The 19,446-nt window shown below is 39.2% G+C and overlaps 1 protein-coding gene across 4 annotated transcripts in view; it reads right to left on the bottom strand.

Moving 5' to 3' along the window:
* Positions 1-19,446, bottom strand: part of NFATC1 (nuclear factor of activated T cells 1) — a 152,062-nt gene that overhangs the window by 33,700 nt on the left and 98,916 nt on the right. For 3 of the 4 annotated variants that reach the window (XM_059724302.1, XM_019490597.2, XM_019490598.2), the window contains one exon: positions 6,523-7,209. In XM_059724302.1, the coding sequence (XP_059580285.1) occupies positions 6,523-7,209 (687 nt within the window). The remainder of the gene's footprint in view (positions 1-6,522; positions 7,210-19,446) is intronic. The other variant, XM_006258250.4, reaches the window with a different exon arrangement.

The raw sequence follows: 19,446 nt of genomic DNA, 5'->3' as shown, positions 1-19,446 counted from the left end.
TTTATTAAAAAGGTAGGAGTAATTAATATTCACTGCTGCTGATATGAGCTCTTAAAGATGATGGCTATTCCAAAGCTGACACCTGGAACAGAACCAAAGGAGAAGTAATGGGAGACAATTTTAAAAACCAGTTGTGAAATCCTGACCCAATATATAAGTGGGAATTCTGCCACTGACTTCAATAAATCCAGGAATTATCCAAAGACACTAAATCCAAACACTGCAGACTTGGGCAAGCTGAGATCTTGAACCTTGCAGTTCAAGCATATTTTTGTTAAAAAACAAGATTCTTTAATTTTTTGTTAGAACATGTTTTTATGGGTTATATGAACTAATGAAAAAGAAACTGGGACTGAGTGCATAAACAGTGCCTCAAAGTGTATCGAGAAGATAAATCATGAGTCTTTTCCTGTTGGTACCAATGTGTTTCCCTCTTGCTTACTGAGATAACTTTAATTTGTAATGATAAGTAATTTCTTTGATGTTTTTAATGGCAGGAAATAATTTTGCAATTTAGTGTCATTCTGCTGCAGGTAAAAAATGTAATAGCTTGTGGGAGTGCCAGTCATAACCCGAATGATGTTTCTTGGCATAAAAATGCCTAACTGATCTCTCTTTGTTATACTAAAATAAAGATGCCTCTTTTCCACCTAGGCTACACGTAGGACAGGAACGGGAAGGGGAAGAAGGCAAGGTCATTTTAAACCATGTTTGTCCTGCCCTAATTCAGGGTTGGCCAAAACACTGTCCAGTCCCCCAAAAGGCTGTTTGATCATTTATTTAGCTGCCAATAGCCACAACAGGCTATTTTGAACATCCAAAAAAATAAATTTATAGAGTTTGAAAATGTAGATGAGCCACTTTGCTCAGCAAAAGTGAACAGGGCTTTCTTGCAGTATTTTAGCAAAAGTCTTGACAGGGATAAGCAAAAAGGAGTACGTAAAATGTAAAACAAAGGTAATTTAGCTTTCCTTACTTAGCAAGTGAGATAATATTTTGTTTAAGGAATTAACAAAAGTTCAGTCAGTTCTTAAAACTAGTGGATTCTTTGGCTTGTGTCATGTCAATTCCACTTTCTCCTGCAAATGAGAACAATTGAAATCCAATGGCTTGGCTTACTGTTCTGAGACCCAGTTCTCTTTAATGTGGCCATTGTTGTCAACAATCTTTTGCCTGGCTTTCTACTGAACTTGCTACTGCTGATAAATCAGTAAACTGTTAGAATACTTCATAGGCCACAGAACAGGGTGGGCCACCTGGGCCATGGCCGGACCAACTTTTAGCACAGTAAGTTAGCTGGCTATGCAGTTAAAACAACAGCTATACAGTTTTAACCAGAATGACAATTGTGCATTTGTGGGTTATATAAATTAATGTGCTAAAAGTTGGCTGGGCCATGGCCCAGGTGGCCCACCCCGTTCTGAAGCTTATGGAATACTTAATGGAACAGAAAGCTGTCTATTTTAGGATTCCCCATAGCTCCCATCACTAGTTATTCCTAGGTTCAATCTAAATGGGAATATCATTAGTGGTTTTCATAGCTTCTTCTCCTGTTCTCTTTCACCCAGTATAGGAAGCTCTTCTTGGGAAATACATTTTTTTCTGGTAAGGCACTTTTCATATGCAAGATTTTTGTTGACTTAATTGGGTTCTGAATTAGACCCCAAGTTAGATGTTTCTTATACAGTGACTATTTGTAAGCTAATGGACTATACAGTAAGCACTCAGCAACATTTCACATGCAAAATGCTTTTGATATTGCAACTTGTTATATTGAGAAACACTGGTCAGCACCTCCTACTTTTGTGTCTTTTTCTAACTGTTTCACCTACGAAGCAGCATCTTGAGCATTAAGCCCAACCCTTACTAATGTCATATAAGCAGCAAGAGTCCATAAAAGTCTTCAACTCAAAACACCCAATGCAAGCACTTTGCTAACTGAGACAGAAGCATGCTGATATTGATAATATATTTATAACATTTCAGATATTATTTAACAAGGTGAGCTTCAAATGTGTGGCAATTTTTGAGCTATATAGTCTCATTCTGAAACAAACTTATCAGTGTAATGGGTATCCCAGGTGGCTACTATTGATTTTTGTTTAAAATGAAGTTGCCAAGAACAACACTTGCTTGCCAAAATAGAAGCCTCCTCGGGTATTTCCTTTATATCACTTTAGCTGACTATCATTATTTCACGAATAGTAAAATATCATATATGGTGCATATATCTATATAAAACAAACAGACAGCTTTTTCCCCTGGGAACTCTGTAGTGTAGGTAGTCTATGGCTGGATGTACTCCAGACCAAAAGGAATGAAAACTGCTTTGATTCTACAGGCTGAAACTGAAAAACTTCTGTTTATACCAGGTCCAAGATTACTTGATACATATATCAGGCAAGGATTTATTTATGTATTTATTTCTAATATATATTAGAGATAGAGATTTATAAATCAAACCAAGAAAAAGATGAGTTTGCAAAAGTCTGCACCAAATATTACTCTGCCTAACCTGGGCTGGATTTATAATTTGTCCTGTAATCACATGAGCTTGCTATCTTGCTGCCTATGGTTGGGTTTTGTATTGCTGCTCATTGCTACAGTATCAAGTACCACCCATGTAAAATTGATAGCACTAGCAAAGTTCCTAATTGACTTTGTGAAGTCTCTGACACTTTTTTCTTGAATGGGCCTTTTGGCTCTGATTTTTTTTTCTTTTTATGATTTTATCATTATGCTATTGGACTGAAGGAGAATTGGTTAATAATTTTTAAGCAGTAGGGAAGAAATATAGTACATGAAATGATCTTATTTCTATGGCTGTATACTGTTTACTAAGGCTAAAGTTGAAAAAAGGTTTAATTATATTTAACAGTTTTAAGTAGTCAGAATTGAAATTTGAAACTCAACAAATGATAACAAAACAATTACTGTACTCTATGAAAAACTAAATTGTAAAAGCTCTTTACCCCTTGGTTTAATTTGACTTCTGCTGTCTAATCATCCAAATACCATATTTACTTAAATACAAGATGACCCTGAATATAAGATGATTTCCCATAACTACATTTTATATATAGAAAAATTATAAATTTGTTATAATTTTGGCACTTTTAGCTGAGATCAAGCATTTCTGGCATCCATAGGAGAGTGTCAGGTCTGGCTCTGGCCCTCTTGGTGCCAGCCTGGTATTCCAGTACCCTCCAGGCCCAGTGCCAGTTCCCTGTGAAGGGGAAACCTGACAATTATATTTAAGAGCCAAAAAAAGGAAAAAAAACCCAAAAACATTCTCATGAAGATGGTTGCCCAATATGGGCCATGTGTTTTATAGTCATGCTCAGTGCTGGCTGCATTTAATCAACTTCATAGTTGGTTTTCATTACTGAGCACATGCTGCTTTTGGCTGCAGTTTAAACAGTTTCTTTAATGAGGTTTTCTTATATGCAAATGTAAGATGAGGGGCTCCCCCCTCCCCCCCCATGCTGATTGGGGAAAAACCCTTGTCTTATATTTGAGTAAATATGGTAGTATTACAGGCTACAAAATGGCCTACATTCTTCTCCCAAAAAACAAACTAACTAACAAAAACCCCCACACTTCAATTGATAAACTACCAAGAACTAATGGCAGTGGCTGAATTTAATAGTAATGAAGCAAAAAATAAATAGATAAATAAACAAAGATTTTCCCCCCACACACACTTTTTAATCAGAACCACTCTGTACACTCTTCCTTCCACTGACTTAGTGTCTTGCTCCACAAGTATCCCCTATGACTTGAATGAAATATTCGTGGTATAAGGCATTATTTATTGGGGATATTCATTCCTGAGGGTATCACAGTCACCTGCAATGAGTACCATCTAACTGGGAGACAAATAAGTTAGAGTCTAAGGCAAACACTTCAGTGATCAGGATGCTTTTCTGAACTGTGTCAGGTCAAAATCCTATGCTTTTAATAACTAGTCTATGGGAATGAGAGACAGGCTTCTGACTGAGAGGTCTACCCAGAACTTATTTGCTACACTGGGAAGTAATGAAATGGTTAGGCAGCAAGCAGGGAAGATATAAGTCCTCTTTGTGTCACCTGACCACTACCTTAATATCCAAGTAGGGGAATGATAGTAAAGCTGGAATCTATTTTTTAAAAAGAAGATAAGATACAATTGCTCATACCAAAACATTATTATTGGTCCTGACATGCAGAACATCATAAAAATAATAACAAAAAATAAAATTTCCAATGTCAGTAAGAGAAGTACATACTATAAATTAGCTGGAAAGACAAAAATGTGGAAGGAGGGAGAAACATTAACTATAGGAGAAAGAAAAAAGTTTGTCAGTTTTTTGGGTTACATTTCTGGGATTCAGATGTTGTTGCAGTTAGGCCAATTGCCTCTGTCTCTTAAATATATGTGGATTATTATGCTACCACTTTAGAGTGTGATCCTAAGTTCTTGAAAGTATGCTATCAGGAGATGAATAGAGTTCCTTTTATTATGAATAAAAGTCTGAGCTGTTTCTCAGTTTGTAGTTCCGTAGCTGGTCATAGAATAGCTTTAGACAATATGTTAGAGACTGAAATCTGAGTTCAATTGTATTACCACTGTGATGAGTGATTTCAAGTAATTACTAGGCCCAAGTCTTTTATGCTGTGTCAGAGAAAATGAGCATGGGGTAGGGAAATAAAATCCTTTTCCAGCATAAACAGCTACAGCAGAGCTCCCCATGACATTACTGCAGGCTAAAACTGTAGCAGACTCTGCGACCTCAGGCTCCTTATCTCAAGGGAGGTTGGCTAGTTACATCTGTGCAGCCTTGCACCTGTGGCTCCTAAGCCTCATTCGCTGCCTTCCAGTGGACATCAGCAAAGAACAAACTGAATGCTTTCAGTGGGAACAGCTTCTCCCTGTGGAACTGCAGCAATTACACAGCTTACTGTGTTGCCCCTTCAATGAGGGAGTTCTGCTGCTCCCTATTTTTCTCTTGTGCAGAGTAGTCCTCATTTTTTGATGACTTTTTAAAATGAATACATTGGATCAAACACGAATGGGACAGAACAGTTGATGAATTATAGAGGGGTAATGCAACATGAACTTTTGCTGCTATCCTGAATGGGCAGATGGCAGCAGATACAGAATAAATCTCCAACAATTATATGTCAATTTTAACTGTGAAGCTGTTTCTTGTCCCGCCTTTATCTGTCATCTATCAAGTCCTTAATTTGATCAGGCTTTCCAATTTTTGTTTCATTTTGCGTGTGTGCATTGGCTTAAATCTTGTTTCTCATAGAAGCATGCATGTAGTGGAATTTGACTGTCTTGTCAAATTGAAGAATACTCTGTCCCTGGCATAAAAAAAAAAAACCTGCAGGGAAGTTGTGTAATAACCATGTAAAACTCTAATGAACTGACTTCCTAATTAGGAAAATTCCTTAGACCTGTCTGTCGTGTAACTGATCAGGAGCTCTATTCAGGAAAGATGTTTTCCCAGAAGAGAAAAGCAAATTGCTGTTATTCAAGATCCAAAATGTTCATGCTCTTTATCCTAATTCAGTAAGTATCATGCTGTTTAAAACAGATGATTAAATTAAAAGGAAAATAGTCCAATGAATTGTCTTCTGTTGTAATCAAAGACAATCATGTTCAGATGTTCCTTGGCACCAATTCATTTCAGTACAGCCATTCCACTAGCATTTCTTTTTTAAATAACATACTCAGTTATATAAAATTAAATGGCTATTGAAAGGGAATTCATATATTGCACTAAGATGAAAATTCAGTGTACTACTGGAATACTTAGTAGTGAGGTCATATAATGGGTTTCCAGATTACTCCACGTTTATTATAGTCAGCTAATAAATCCTTAGAAACCAAAGTCTGACAAGTTCGTCACAGCATTTTAACATTTCAGTGATGTGTTTTGTGTGTGTGCGCGTGCGTGTATGTGCACACAAGTGTCTATCTTAAAAGCTAGAACAATCAGTCACGAATACACAATAGGAACTAAAGGAAAAGTAGCCTTAACTTCAGATACCACAAGGATGAAAAACCACGATGAAGAACATGCTTTAGTTTTCCATTTGAACTTTCTCAGCTGAAATAGAGCAGTGTATCATTTAGTTCCGGTTAGCAGATTTGTAGATGTGAAGTTTCACTGCATTATGTATGGGACAATGTTAAATATGTTTTCACTGCAGTTCCACAGGTCACTGGCATAGGCATAAGCCAAGACCATATGCTTAAGATTATTGCAATGTAGCTATTGGTCATGCAGCTAGCTCCACAGTGACTAACAGCATTTAATGCTTAAATAATATAGTTTCGTTATTGCAAACACAATTACAGAACTCTTCCCCATCCAAAAAACATCAGAGCAAAATTCTGCACCATTCCACAGGCCGTTAATTGGCACTTTTTTCCACCAGAATCCCTAAGGGGGGCAGGGGGAGGCAGGTAAAAGAACTCACTGATATAGCAATATGGTTGAATGCAAACCTCTACAGCTGTGGAAGACTTACCATCATCCAGGTACATCTGGTCCAATTCCTCAGGTTCTCTCTTGATGGTTACAGGAATAGGGGCCAAATTATGATTACTGTCCTCATGCAACTCTGGCAATGACAGTGGTTGGTTTGTTGGAGATTCATTTCTTTGAACCTTCGGCAGTTGGTGTTGCTGCTGACCCATTATGGATGAGTGAGTTGGACTGCAGGACTGCAAATAGGTTGGCTCTTGGGTAACAGACGGAACTGGAGAAGAGGGACTGTTGGGATAGAGTGTTTGTTGGTAACCAAGGGAACAGCTACTGCTCAGATGTTGACTCACCTGCGGCTGCAGCATGATGTGAGATGACTGATCTGGAGAGCTTGGGTGCACAACTATAGGCCTTGGCACTTCCTGTATGGTGGGGACACCTCCAGCGGGCTGCTGAAGTCCTAGGTGACCGTGACCTGGGGTGGTGATGCACTTGTAAGCAGAAGATGAAAGGTCATGCAGCTTGGGGCTTGAGTTGGGAGAGGATGACATCACAGTGTTTCTCTGCTGACAGGAAGTGAAGCCAGCCACAAGGCACGAACCAGGATCAGGAGGCATCATGATCTGTTGGCTGTAGTATGGTTTAGAGAGAGGGTTTAATCCTTGGTTCATTGGTCCACAGGTTTGAGCAGGTTCATAGTCATCAGTGGGTTCTGTTTTTATAATTGGAACTGTTAAAAGAAAAAAGGTTTTAAATAAACATGAGTTGCACATTGGTATGATCAAGTTGGCTTGTGGCTAGGATACCCTTTGCAAAACAAACAACGTCTTGAATAAGACTCTGTGTGTCTTTTGCCTAGTTCTCCCACCCTATAAAAAAAAATGAATGAGTCATCAGCACAAGAAAGTCACAGCTGGTTCTAATATTGAAAAGGACTATTTTCTTTGGACTCTCCTCCAGCACTAATGTGCTATAAAAATCTATTTGCAAATAGCTGTGCTTCAGTAGAAGCTTTGGACCCAAGGGCTCCATGGATTTGTAGCAATCAAAGCAAAAATTTTAACTTGGATGTACTACTGCATTTCTACTGCTACTGATGGCCTATTTGATAAATGTCTGGACATTTGGTAAACTTGTGCATGAAAAGGTAGAAGTGGGGCCTTTAGATTTCGGCAAAAATAAAATTGCAAATATAAATGACAAACTACTCTGTACAAGAAGTTTTTAATTATAAGACTTCTATTGACAGAGCAGGAATATGATTCCTGCCCCCTCCCCCCCACCTTTCATGTCTGTATTTAATCTCTGCTTCTTACTATGCAGCCAAAGAGCATAAAGACTCAACAAGTTGGATCCAACTTCTGGATCTGAACTGCCAATCCAGGTCCTACAGTACTTTAGTTCAGACTCCATCTACCAAGATAAATCCAATTCATATTGCATACATATACCTACTCCATCTAATGACCCAAAACAGTGCTAAAGAAGCTGTACCAATTATGGAGAGAAAGCCCTCCTATCTCTAAGACTGACAGTTCATGAAAAGTGACGTGTCACTTTTTCACTTCAGCAGACTTTCAACAACAAAGGTTTAAGCCTCTCCCCACATACTAACCAGCACTATGGCAACGCAAGGGGAGAGGGGCACATCTTGAATCAGGTATACTGTAAATTAGGAAGAAGGCCAGGCTGGCCGTTGCATGATTTAGCTGAGTTTGTTTAAACATATTTGCTTTAGCCAGACTCAATTTTAATGCAGGTATCCGTGGGTCTGGATGCATGTTAGTGTTTATCTTTTTTCCCAAGGAAAGATCTGCAGATACATTCATAGCTCAGAGGCATTGTTAGAAATTTATGGCAATAGCAGACAATACCCAGTAGAGCGTAAATATAACTGACCCACTATGGCACAAAAGATACCCATAAAACACTTTTGGGTAATTTGACCTAACAATTCAGCTCACAGCATACGTGATGGTGTGTGAGTTTCCACACAAGCACTCCTAGTCCATTTAATAATTTAACGTGTGTGTGTGAGCGTGTGTGCACGTACACATGTGCATGTGTATGTAAAACTTTTTAAGAATCTCACAACTTGTCCTTCTGGTGACTGGACTTCACTACCCTCATTTTATAACTCCCTGTTCCCTTGTTAACTTTGCTCCTTTTATGTTCTTTTACATATAGATCCTTGCAACATTTGCTTCAAGATTTCTAGAGCCACTAGTAAAAACATGCTTAAATATGTAACAGATGCACAAGTGCTGCTCAAGATTAATGTATTATGGATAATGGACTGTCATCAGATTCCTCATAATCCTATTTTCACCTGCTCGAGTGCTGCACCCTAGTTAAAATGACTAGCAATCTACTTGGTTGCTGGGAGGATATTCCAGGATTTCAGTGAAAGCTTTGTAAAAACTATATTACACCCTTTGTGGAAATGCTAGACTGAAGAAACACACCTAGGCAAACATAGAAGCATAGATTCTGTAAGAAAATACCTTTAACAAGGTTCTGCACCAGAAAACACTTTCACATATTTAACAGTAGATTCACTGTACTAACTTTAACCCTGGCACAGCTGGAAATATGATGGTTGTTGAACATTCAATTTCCCCAATATATCACAGCTATAGAAACACCTGTGCTAAATAATTCCAGGCTCATCCACTAACAATTCAGTGTTCAATGGTCCTTGGAGCGTCTCATTCATTAAAATCTATGATGGGGCTGTTGACAAGCTGGCATGTGGGGGAGAAGTACTAAGGGACACTGAGGGCGTCTACACATGCATTAAGGCGCTTTCCCCTATGTGCAGTAAATTTAGTACCTCCAATGTGAGGTACTAAACAAATGCGCATTAGGCTGCCTTAATACACAGTAACAACTGCACGCAGTTTTAAAGTGACGCTTAATGCACAGTGGCCTATTTTACTGTGCATTAGCATAATAGCGGGGGGGGGTTATGTGATGCTTTAATGTGCAGTAAAATAGGCTACTGCACATTAAAGTGCACATTTAGACATGCCCCACTGATTCAGGATTGCAGGCTGATCTCTCTCATCCCTTTTACAGTTTATACCTTTGTTGCCCTGCTTACCAATACATATTTCTTTGTTTCTGCCTTTAGAACATTTTTAAAAGGATAAACACAATCAGGACTATGTTCAGAAGTAAGGTAATGGTGAGGAAAGCTGTGTTTCCATAAGTCAAGCATCCATCCTCAGTGACACCGAGCTGACGCCTGGCAAAGCTGACCATGGTTAACTCCCTTTGGAGATGCTGGAGGGTAAGAGGCAGTGGCCTGAAAGCAACTATCTCAGCTCTGCATAATCCAAGGATTCTCCTGTATTGGGTGATAGCAATGGAAATACTTGACTGTCCCTTTTCAGTTGTTTTGTATTGTCACATCAGATGGGACAGGGACCAATGGTTCATCCTTCAACAAGGACCCAATTCACTATACAATATTCCAATTCTACATCAGCCTTAATGTCATTCACCATGATGACACTGACCTGGAGTTGTGGAGCAGGCTGGCTTACTGGTGTACTAGTATTGTGTCTAGTAGAAGAGGTGCAATGGTATAAAACTGGAGTAAGACACTGGTAAATTACAGCTTGTAATGAAGAGGAGGTGTAACTTACAGGATGTGGTGGGGCAGAAGAGTAACTTTAAAGCAGGAAAAGCAATAGAAGAGAAAAATGTAAGAAGGTGAAAAATAAAGTTGCAGCCTCCTGTCTGTTGCTTTTCTTGTCCCTTACCTGAGAAAGCAAGCTACAGCAACTTACACTGATTGGCTGCTCCAATTCCACCCCTACATTTATCATCTATTCTTGTTCTCTGAATTATCATATGTGATGGGTAACACAATGTCTTCACATACATAGTGGCTACCAGAACACTGGCTTGACATATTTAAACTAGTTCAACCGAATCATGTCTATTGCATTCCCTAAAGCTATTTTCCCAGTAAAATAAAAAGGTCCCTTGTATTAAATACTATGTATTCTGTTAATCTGTCGATCTCATTATTAGTTCAGGTATACTGAGGAAGAAGAACAAAAGAAAGCATTAATAGTGAAATTGCTAAGGAATGCACCCCTGATTCTTCAATGCTTTTGCACATGAAATAGTTACTTACAGATGTACAATATGATTGTAGAAATACCTATGAAATCAGTAGGTTGATTTTTACTCCAGTTTGCACACATGTAAATATCTTTACAAATTACAAGTCTGAAGACTTAGACCCAATAAGAGTCTTCTTAAAAAATCAAATTTGCAAAGCTGAATGCATCAACAGAAAGGCTTTGATATTCACATTTGGTTTTGTCTCTCTACTTTGCAGGAATGTAGAACTATATTATGACTTGCCTAGGACAGATATGCCACAAATTGCTGCATTAAGCCACATACTGCAGTTTATTTATGCAGTATGTAACTCAGCTTCTCCAACATATGTAACTCTATCAAGTGGAATAAGCAAAGGCTGAAAGCATTCAGCAGCTGATATTTTTCAAAAGGAGCTTGAATGAGAATGTAGGTTTGACTCTTTGCTGCTTGATAATTCCCAATACATTTAAAGCTGTGCAAAGCTGATTTAAAAGGCTACTGAATCAGAAAGGTGGAGTTTTATGCTTACTTTGCTCATTATTACACAGGACACAAAGAAATAGGCACATCTTATGCACATCTTCCAAATACTAACAGCATTTTTTTCTTGTACACTGCATCTTGTTTTATCACTGTTAATTCAATATCCTGTTTGTGGTATTAGTTTATTATCCTCGAAACCACAACATTACTCAAACAATTTACAAGAATTTGCTTTGTTGCATAACAGAGCTGAAAACAGTCTAATATGTTGGCTAAAATTTATGCTTCTTTCCTTACAATTCTTTTCAGACCAGGCTATCAAGTGGTATAAATTGGCAGAAGTCCATTGATTTACTCCAGGTAAGGATCTGCCCCCTTAAATGTCAGCCTGCATTATGAAGCCATTTTCTTTGAGCCTAGAGAACAGTCCAGCAAGTTTTTATAATAGCTATGGTAGGCCACCAGCAGTAGGAGGGCAATGTTACCACTTACCCACAAACTTTTTGTCTTACATTTGTCTTACCTGAGTCCAGATAAAGGGTTTGCATTCTCAAATCCATCTCTCAGCAAATACAGTTTGCCTCAAAGCTAATTTTTGTCCCTATCCATTTTATCTGTCATTCAGTTTTGGGATGCATATGTTTCTTATATTGGTTTGTTTCATATGACCAACACATGAGACTCCCCATATTGTATATGGGGAAAAAGTAATGGGATACCAGGAATATGATTAATATCCTCAGAACTAACATTTAACAGAAAATTGTATTAACCCAAATTATTTTACACAGTCGTGTCAAATATTTTAAATCAATCATCAGCTCAAATGACTTCTTTAAAAGTCTCCCAGCTGCAAGACACTGGTTCTTGCCACAAACTGGGGCAAAAGTGACAAACAACGGAAAAGCCTGCAGCTGTTTAGAATCTACAAGCACTTTTAGCATGAATTGGACTATTTTTTAATTTCATGCAGCAGTATGAAATGCCAACAAGCAGTCTGTCTCAGGGTTGCTTTGTGGTGGAGAGAGAATACTCAGTACTGCAGACTCTCTTAGCTGACTAGGATGAAAAATTAGGAATGAATTTGCCATAGTCGGATGTGCCAATAATAAATTACAGCAATGAGGTCAGAATTTATACAAGAGCAAATAGCAAAGAGGATGCTTCATCATACAATAATTGGCAATAATTTTACTTACTTGCATAATCCCAAATCTTTGCAAAATTGGGGCTTTACCAGCAAATGAAAGAGAAATATTGGTGTAGTTTGTATTGTTAATTATTTTTAAATATTTGCTATTTTGTAATGCACAAGATGGATCTATTGATAATGTTGAAATGCTCTTAATGTAATGTATTAAATTATGACAATGTTCAAAGTTCTAAATTCGTCTGATAAAAAACTTAATCTGTGCTAATTGTTTTTCAGTGGCTTGACAGTATCACCACAGGCTGCTGGACTTCTTTCATTATGTCATCTAATTTAATTTGAATATCTGAGAACCATGTGTTGGCAGCAATGTGAACTATAAATCAAAGCTACCTCCGATTCTTACTCAGAGAGACTGGTATTATGACATCATACCAAGTCACTAGGATTAAGACAATGGTCCTCTGTGTGGATTTGAATGTGGGAGAAATACTTCAGTTGCAAGCTTGGGTTTAAATGAAAGGCTTTTCTAGCAGGTAAAAAGTTAATATATCATGCTTCAAAGAAAAATAATAAATCATGCACCTTTAGAGCAGAGTGCCTGAAAGCTTTTAAAGATAAATTATATACATTTTTGACAATTCTAAAAAGTCTGTTTGCTTTTACACTTTAGCGATCCAGATGGGGCTTTTTTAAACCTTTGATTTTTGGCACTATCAACATACAAGAACTGAGAAAAGAGAGGCATATAAATTATACAGATGTTTATCCTTATTAACATTAAACTAACAAATACACACTTCCACAACAAGTATTATCAGTGCAGACATTTACTGTATGATCATATTTATTTTTTTGCCCTTGGTTTGATATCAACATATCAAACAAACTATCCTGCATAGCTAGGGTGAAGACTATTATGTAGGCATCTGGAACCTATCTACAAATTGTGATTACTGTATTAAAAACACAAAACTACACCATTCTTTTGTCACTTACACACAAAAATTTCTTAAACGTTTGGAGTAAATGGGCACATCTACACATTGCCATATGGTGACGTTGCTACGATGCCATGTTTTCGTCCTTCCTTTTGGAAGTAATAAAGCACGGTGCAGCATGGGCAGTTACTGTGCTGTGGCATGCGGCACACAGTTAGATTTTACCACTACATCACTGTAGTGGCATGCTATATCAGGGGAGCAAGCTACTATGGCAACATAGCTGCCGATCACATGTAGACCCAGGTGATCACTATGTTACCTTAGAGTGACATGTAGACATGCTCAATGTGTCATAATAATAATTTAGGTTGGGATTTTCAGATGAATGTCCTAGAGTTCAGTGCCCAAACCTCTTGAATGGGTTAGTTTTCCAAATGCTATTTTGTGTCTTTGAAAAAATACCTTGTAAAGCAGACTTGATCCCAACAGAATCTAGCCTCTCTATCAGGAACCAGATATTCCTCCAAAGACACCACCTGTTATTGTCTCAATTGCTACTGCTCTGGAAGGCTCCTCATTTTAATTAATTTAGAAATGGTGATGGATTTGCACCCACTTCTGCTTACAGTTTAAACAGCTTTTTGGGATATGAAAAGATGATAGTTTGGTCCTCTTGCAGCCAATGGTAAGCATCCCAGGGCCAGAATTTTTAAATAAATCCAGTGTTAGTGAAAGACAACAGACTGACAGACCTACAGACTAAACTCCCTGTTTGCAGTAGCTGCTTTCTCACAGCACTCTGTCACTGTGCCTCAAACCTGACCTGATGGAACACCCCTGCATGGCTGGGATGGCTGTAATCCACCACTCCAAGCTTCCCTCACCCCCACCAGAGGAGGTAGATCATGCCACGAGAGCAACTAGGTATTTTTTTAACTCCCCGAATCAGATAAGACTCTCTCCCTCCCTCTGCTCTCTGCATCCTTCCCATCTCAGCTGTGCTCACAGCACCTCCACTCCCTTCTCATTTCTCTCTATTTATGCCTCTGGGTGCAGAAGGGGAGACTTGCCCAACACTGTTGCTGCCCTAGCCACTTCTGCCCTGTTCCAACCCGGTGAAATGTGGATTTATGTAGAGACAGGCTTCACAAGGAACAGTGACAGCAATGGTGGCAGGCAGGTTCCCACTCCCTGCTCCTGAGCTGTCAGGCAACATCCAGGGGGACCAGTCAAGGAGGGAGAATTTGTCTGCCATTGCAAATGCTGTTGTCCCCAGCTGAGACCATCTCCCCGCACAGGCTGGTTGGAGCAGGGCAGGACTGCTTTGGAGCTCTCCCAAACCCCAAGGTAGCTGTGTTGGAGGGCAGGGGAGGTGAGGGGAAGGGAGGTACCACTGAGCATGGATGGGAATGGGTTGGGTGGACGAGGAGACAGATTCTTACCTGATTCAGGGACTTAAAAAAGCTCCAGGCTGCTGCTCCTGAAATGCAGTCCAAAAAAGGGGGTTTGACCACACCACTGCACCCCATTTGGATTCATGTCTGTTGGCCTCCAATACTGTAATATTTGAGCATCTCACATGTTATAATGCATTTTTCTTCACAGTACTCCTGTGAGATAGGGAACTATTATATCCCTATTTAACAGAGGCACAGAGCAATTACATGATTTGCAGAAGTTCACCTAGGCTGTTTCTGGTGCAGTAGAAACTTGAATCTATATCTCTTGAGTCCTAAAGTAGTGTCCTCGGACCACCCATCCTCTCCAATATACAGCAATGTACTCTTTTAATAATTTTCAGATGTGTGAGCTGACAATTAAATTGATATAATTACTCACAGAGAACCAAAGTTTTGGATCATAGCCCATCAAAAAAAATTCTTCCCTTAGCTAACTGAATTCATCAAGGGAAGGAATCTCCAAAACCCCCTGTAGGGTCTTCTTGGGAACTGAGGAAAGGAAGGTGAAGAGAAATACTTTTTTAATAAAAATATTATAGTTTTGATCAGCTTTATTTCATTTTTGTCTTTAATAAAGACATATTTCCAAGGGACTGAAGCTGAGCTTACAGAAAATGCTGATCTGTGCCATTCTCAAGGTACACCGCTCATTTGCCGATATGGGCCATATACCATGTATCCATATTGCTGTTGCCCTCTTTGTTTGTAAAAGCCAGGGCCCACATGACTGTGGTGGGTAGGAATGACATTTATTTGATTTGTTGATCAAAAAAGTATGTCCTTCATAAGTGCATGTGGCTCAGTGATCCAGGTTGAGCTGTTTTTGTTGCAAGACCAGAGGAGGCAAAAGGAATGGGGGTAAGGCCAGTCTTGTATCATAGTCATTCTCCTCTTGCTCACAAAGAGGCCAGATTCTGGAAGAAGTTAGAGCATCCAACTTACATCTGACAGTTCATAGCTCAAAGGGATAGTAAGGAGGGCCAGAGAATATGAAAACTTCAGTATAGCTCTCTTTCTCCTGCCACACTGTATGTCCTGCCAGGGACATGTTGGGATAGATAGAAGCTGCTTAAGCAGGCCTACAAGGAAAGGACATGGATTACATCAGCCAGGGTTATAGCTGTTTTGCATCCCTACAGCAACACAAAGCAGCCAGAGCACTGTCTTTTATGGAGTAATGGGATTTAACATTTTAAACAGTACATGGCTTTGAGATTCAGTTCTGACCTCATGTGTGATGGTGACTGGCACTAACAGAAGAACCTGTGAAGATCTCTCTTGCTTATGCCAGTATAAACCAGGACTGACTCTATTAAACATGTTGCAAGTTATTCTTATTGTGTCTTAAATGTATGTAAAACATGGGTGTGCATGTGTTCAAGCAGTGAAACACACACTAAGTGCACTCATATTGTAGCAAAGCTACAACTTTGTGTTTGAGGAGCTATCTCCACATCAAATTAAGTAACAGCTGTAGTCAGACTGCTTCATGCAGTCCTCACTCAGTGACGTTCAGTCCTTACCCAGTCATGACATCAGCCAGGGACCCCTCTGCTGTACCAGGTGGGACGAGGAAAGCTACACGTCAGGTGGAAGGCTACTGGATCCTACACTTGTCAGATTCCTTCAGGATCAAATTGAAAGCCAGGGGCCTCCAACCCTACAGGTTTCCAGGACAGGGAACCAACAATTGGCTGATTGTCAGTCCCAGCCCCAGGATAGCTCAAAGCTGGTTCAAAACTCTGGTGCAGCACTGAGGCTGGAACTGACAATCAGTGAGCTGTGCATGTTAAGAGATCATAAGAAACATTATTGTGTGACTGTTTGGGATACGGTCAAACTTTAACAGCACACAGATTGAATCCATACTAAGTGTCCCATGTGACAAGGCCCTAGTTTAGTCAATAGCCTTACACTGATATAAAACCAGTGAGACTAGAATCATGTTCCTAACTCCTACTTCTGCCAGATAATTATTGTTTTAGTGGGTTCATACAATTGCTGGCTCTATTTAGAGAAAGAGCCAAGACTCCTTTCAAAGTTGTTTAGCTGTTTCTCCTAATCACCATTAGAAAAGCTATAACCCATGACTGCCCTCTTTGCTTTTACATATACATGATTTTATGGGCTCTGATGTACATGCATAAGTGTGTATAAGCATACTATCTAAACAGATTGAAACCTCATACATACATCTTTGTCTATGATCTCGCGCAGTGCCATTATCCGATTAGAAAGTGCTTTCCAGTTAATTCAATTACCATATGCTTTTCAATTGCTGTTAAACTATTAGGTTGTTCAACACATACCCAAATGAAAGCAAGAGACTATGTATTGTAGGTTCACATGCACACTTGTTAAAACTGGGGGGGTAGCCTTGGGGTATTTGATTTGTGTATATTAGTAATGGAGATAGGTTATGTATTATGTTTCTTTGAATAGGGGCTTGGTTTGGGGGGAGAGGGGGGGGAGAGTTCCAAGAGATCTGGTTCATTTTTTGTCAGAAGTCATCAATCACACAACTTGGAAAATTATGATTTTTTCTTCCTTTTAAAAATTGCAGGACACATGAAACAAGTTACAGCTTGCTGTCTTTAAACAAAACTTTACTGTTTTCAGCCTCTCTAAGGCCTCCAAATGCTTTTTCCTTGCTTGTATGAACCAGCTGCAATCAAATATAATATGGCTTGAACAGTTGGAATGTTGCTTGAAAGCTATGAAATGGAACTAGATGTCTGACTGAATTGGATTAGTTTTAGATTTAAAATGGGATTTCTTGAGGTCATATCTTGTTATGGCAAACACTCCTTTTGATGCATGAAAGAAAGATGATTTGACTTAACAAGGAAAGAAAAGTAACACTAGTGGCTTTCATTTAAGATATTCTTCCCAATGTCAACAGCTTATCTGCCAGCTTCATTGGTGTTCTCACTACATAATATTCTGCTGTATGTCCTGTTGTGAGGTGGAAGTTTGAGCAAATGTGTGTCATACTGGACAAGATGATAGAGTTTTGGGGGTCAATTCAATACTTTGTGCATGTGTAAATACAGAGTTGTGTGATTCAGGCTCCTTTCTTCTGCAATATGGTCAAGTCTTGAATCAAGGGATTTAACATTGCTTTCGCCTCCCCCCCACACTGTCTGCTTTCCCTTCAAGGAGATCTGAATAGTAAAATGAAAGTTGTGGGCAGAATGCCCAAAAGGCATTAATGTGGAGGCAGCCATAATTTATGCAGTCTATTGTAAACAGGCAGCAGTGTGGGAAGTAATCTTTAAGGAGGTTGTTGGAATAAAGGAATATTTATTGATGGAAGTTGTACATTCAGATTAGAGTCACAATAAAACAAGTATATTTTTCATCATGTAAACACAGGAATTGCAGTTAACTGGTTCATAAGCTTCACTTTGTACACTATAAATATTTATATGCCCCAGGCTTCTTGTGTGCTCTGCTCTCATCTGGGTTCTCTTTCTCTCCAAAGAACTTGGTGGTTTGAGCTAGCAGACAGTAATGCATAGAGTGCAACTTGCTCTAATGAAGAGTTCATTGGCCAATCAATAGTTACTTTCTAATACACCACAACATTTTCCCCCCCCCTGCCACCATGCAGGCTACATATTGTTACCTACACAGGAATCTGACTCTCGTACAACAAATCATAGTCTAGCCCTCTTGTAAGAATATTTTAATTTTGATTATTCTGAGCCATTTTAGCTCCTACACACTCTTCTCCTTCAGAAACTTACACAGTCCTCCTCCATAACCAAGTGCCTCTCTCATGTATATTTAATCCAGTGCAACCACCAGAACAGCATCCCCTTCTAGATCAATCAAAGGGCTAGATTAATTATGATAATCAGCCACCCGAGGAAAACAAAAATAAACCTCTTATGTAATTCAGTCCCTGTAATTCTAAACCTCATTGCCTTTATGGAAGGGTTTACCTTTTGGCTTTTAAACTAATTGAAAGATCCTAGTCTCAACCTCTCTAACACTCAGATGTGTGAAGCCAGGGGAAATACACAGGAAGTAAGGGTGGCAAATTACTGCCGTTAAAACACTGTTAGTGGGAGGATAAGAACAATAGGCCAGATCCTGCCATGCTAACTCAGGTTGATTAGTACCTTAGAAATCAGTGAGACTATATGTGAAGGAAGCTTTTGCTCAGTGTGAGTTAATGTGTGGCACAGTATGGCCTTAACTTCTCCACCATAATACATCAAAGGAAGTCCCATCAAGTAGTATTCCTTCTTGATCACTCAAGGAGACTATCCAGATAGAGATGTAGCACTGGATGCTGGCACTACTTGGCTAGTTTGCTGCCATTATCTCCTTATTTGAAAAAAGAACAACTGCCATCTGCAAATGAGGTGTGATTCCTGACCAGTAGCAAAGGGGATTCTTATTTAAGTGAAATATTGATGACTTTGCCTGGGACCTAACCCTACATGCAATCTTCCTCCCCCCCCCACCTCCTAAAGCCCTCCCCACCATGACAGCATAACACTAGAGAAAAAAGGATCAAAAGTGAGATTCCCCATCCTCTCCTGATTCTCAGATGAGACAAAAATGGTCCAAGACCCAGTTATGATGAAGTTAGAGATCCTGTTCAGTGGAAAAAGGACTCCAACATAGCCTTGCCTGTTTTTTGTTACCCTGTTAAATGTCAAAAGTAACAATCAGCCACTTCGCAGCCAAAATGAAATAAATTATAACAGCACGTAGAGTAAAAATGAACAATCATGATTCATATTTTCACCTAAGAGAAAAATCCCCTCCAGGCAACCCTCCTTCCTTCCAGTTCTGCT

The sequence above is a fragment of the Alligator mississippiensis genome, chromosome 3, assembly GCF_030867095.1.
Source record: "Alligator mississippiensis isolate rAllMis1 chromosome 3, rAllMis1, whole genome shotgun sequence".
NCBI classification, from domain to species: domain Eukaryota; kingdom Metazoa; phylum Chordata; order Crocodylia; family Alligatoridae; genus Alligator; species Alligator mississippiensis.
The sequence above is the reverse complement of the archived record's forward strand: the minus strand, read 5'-3'. Positions and strand labels throughout refer to the sequence as shown.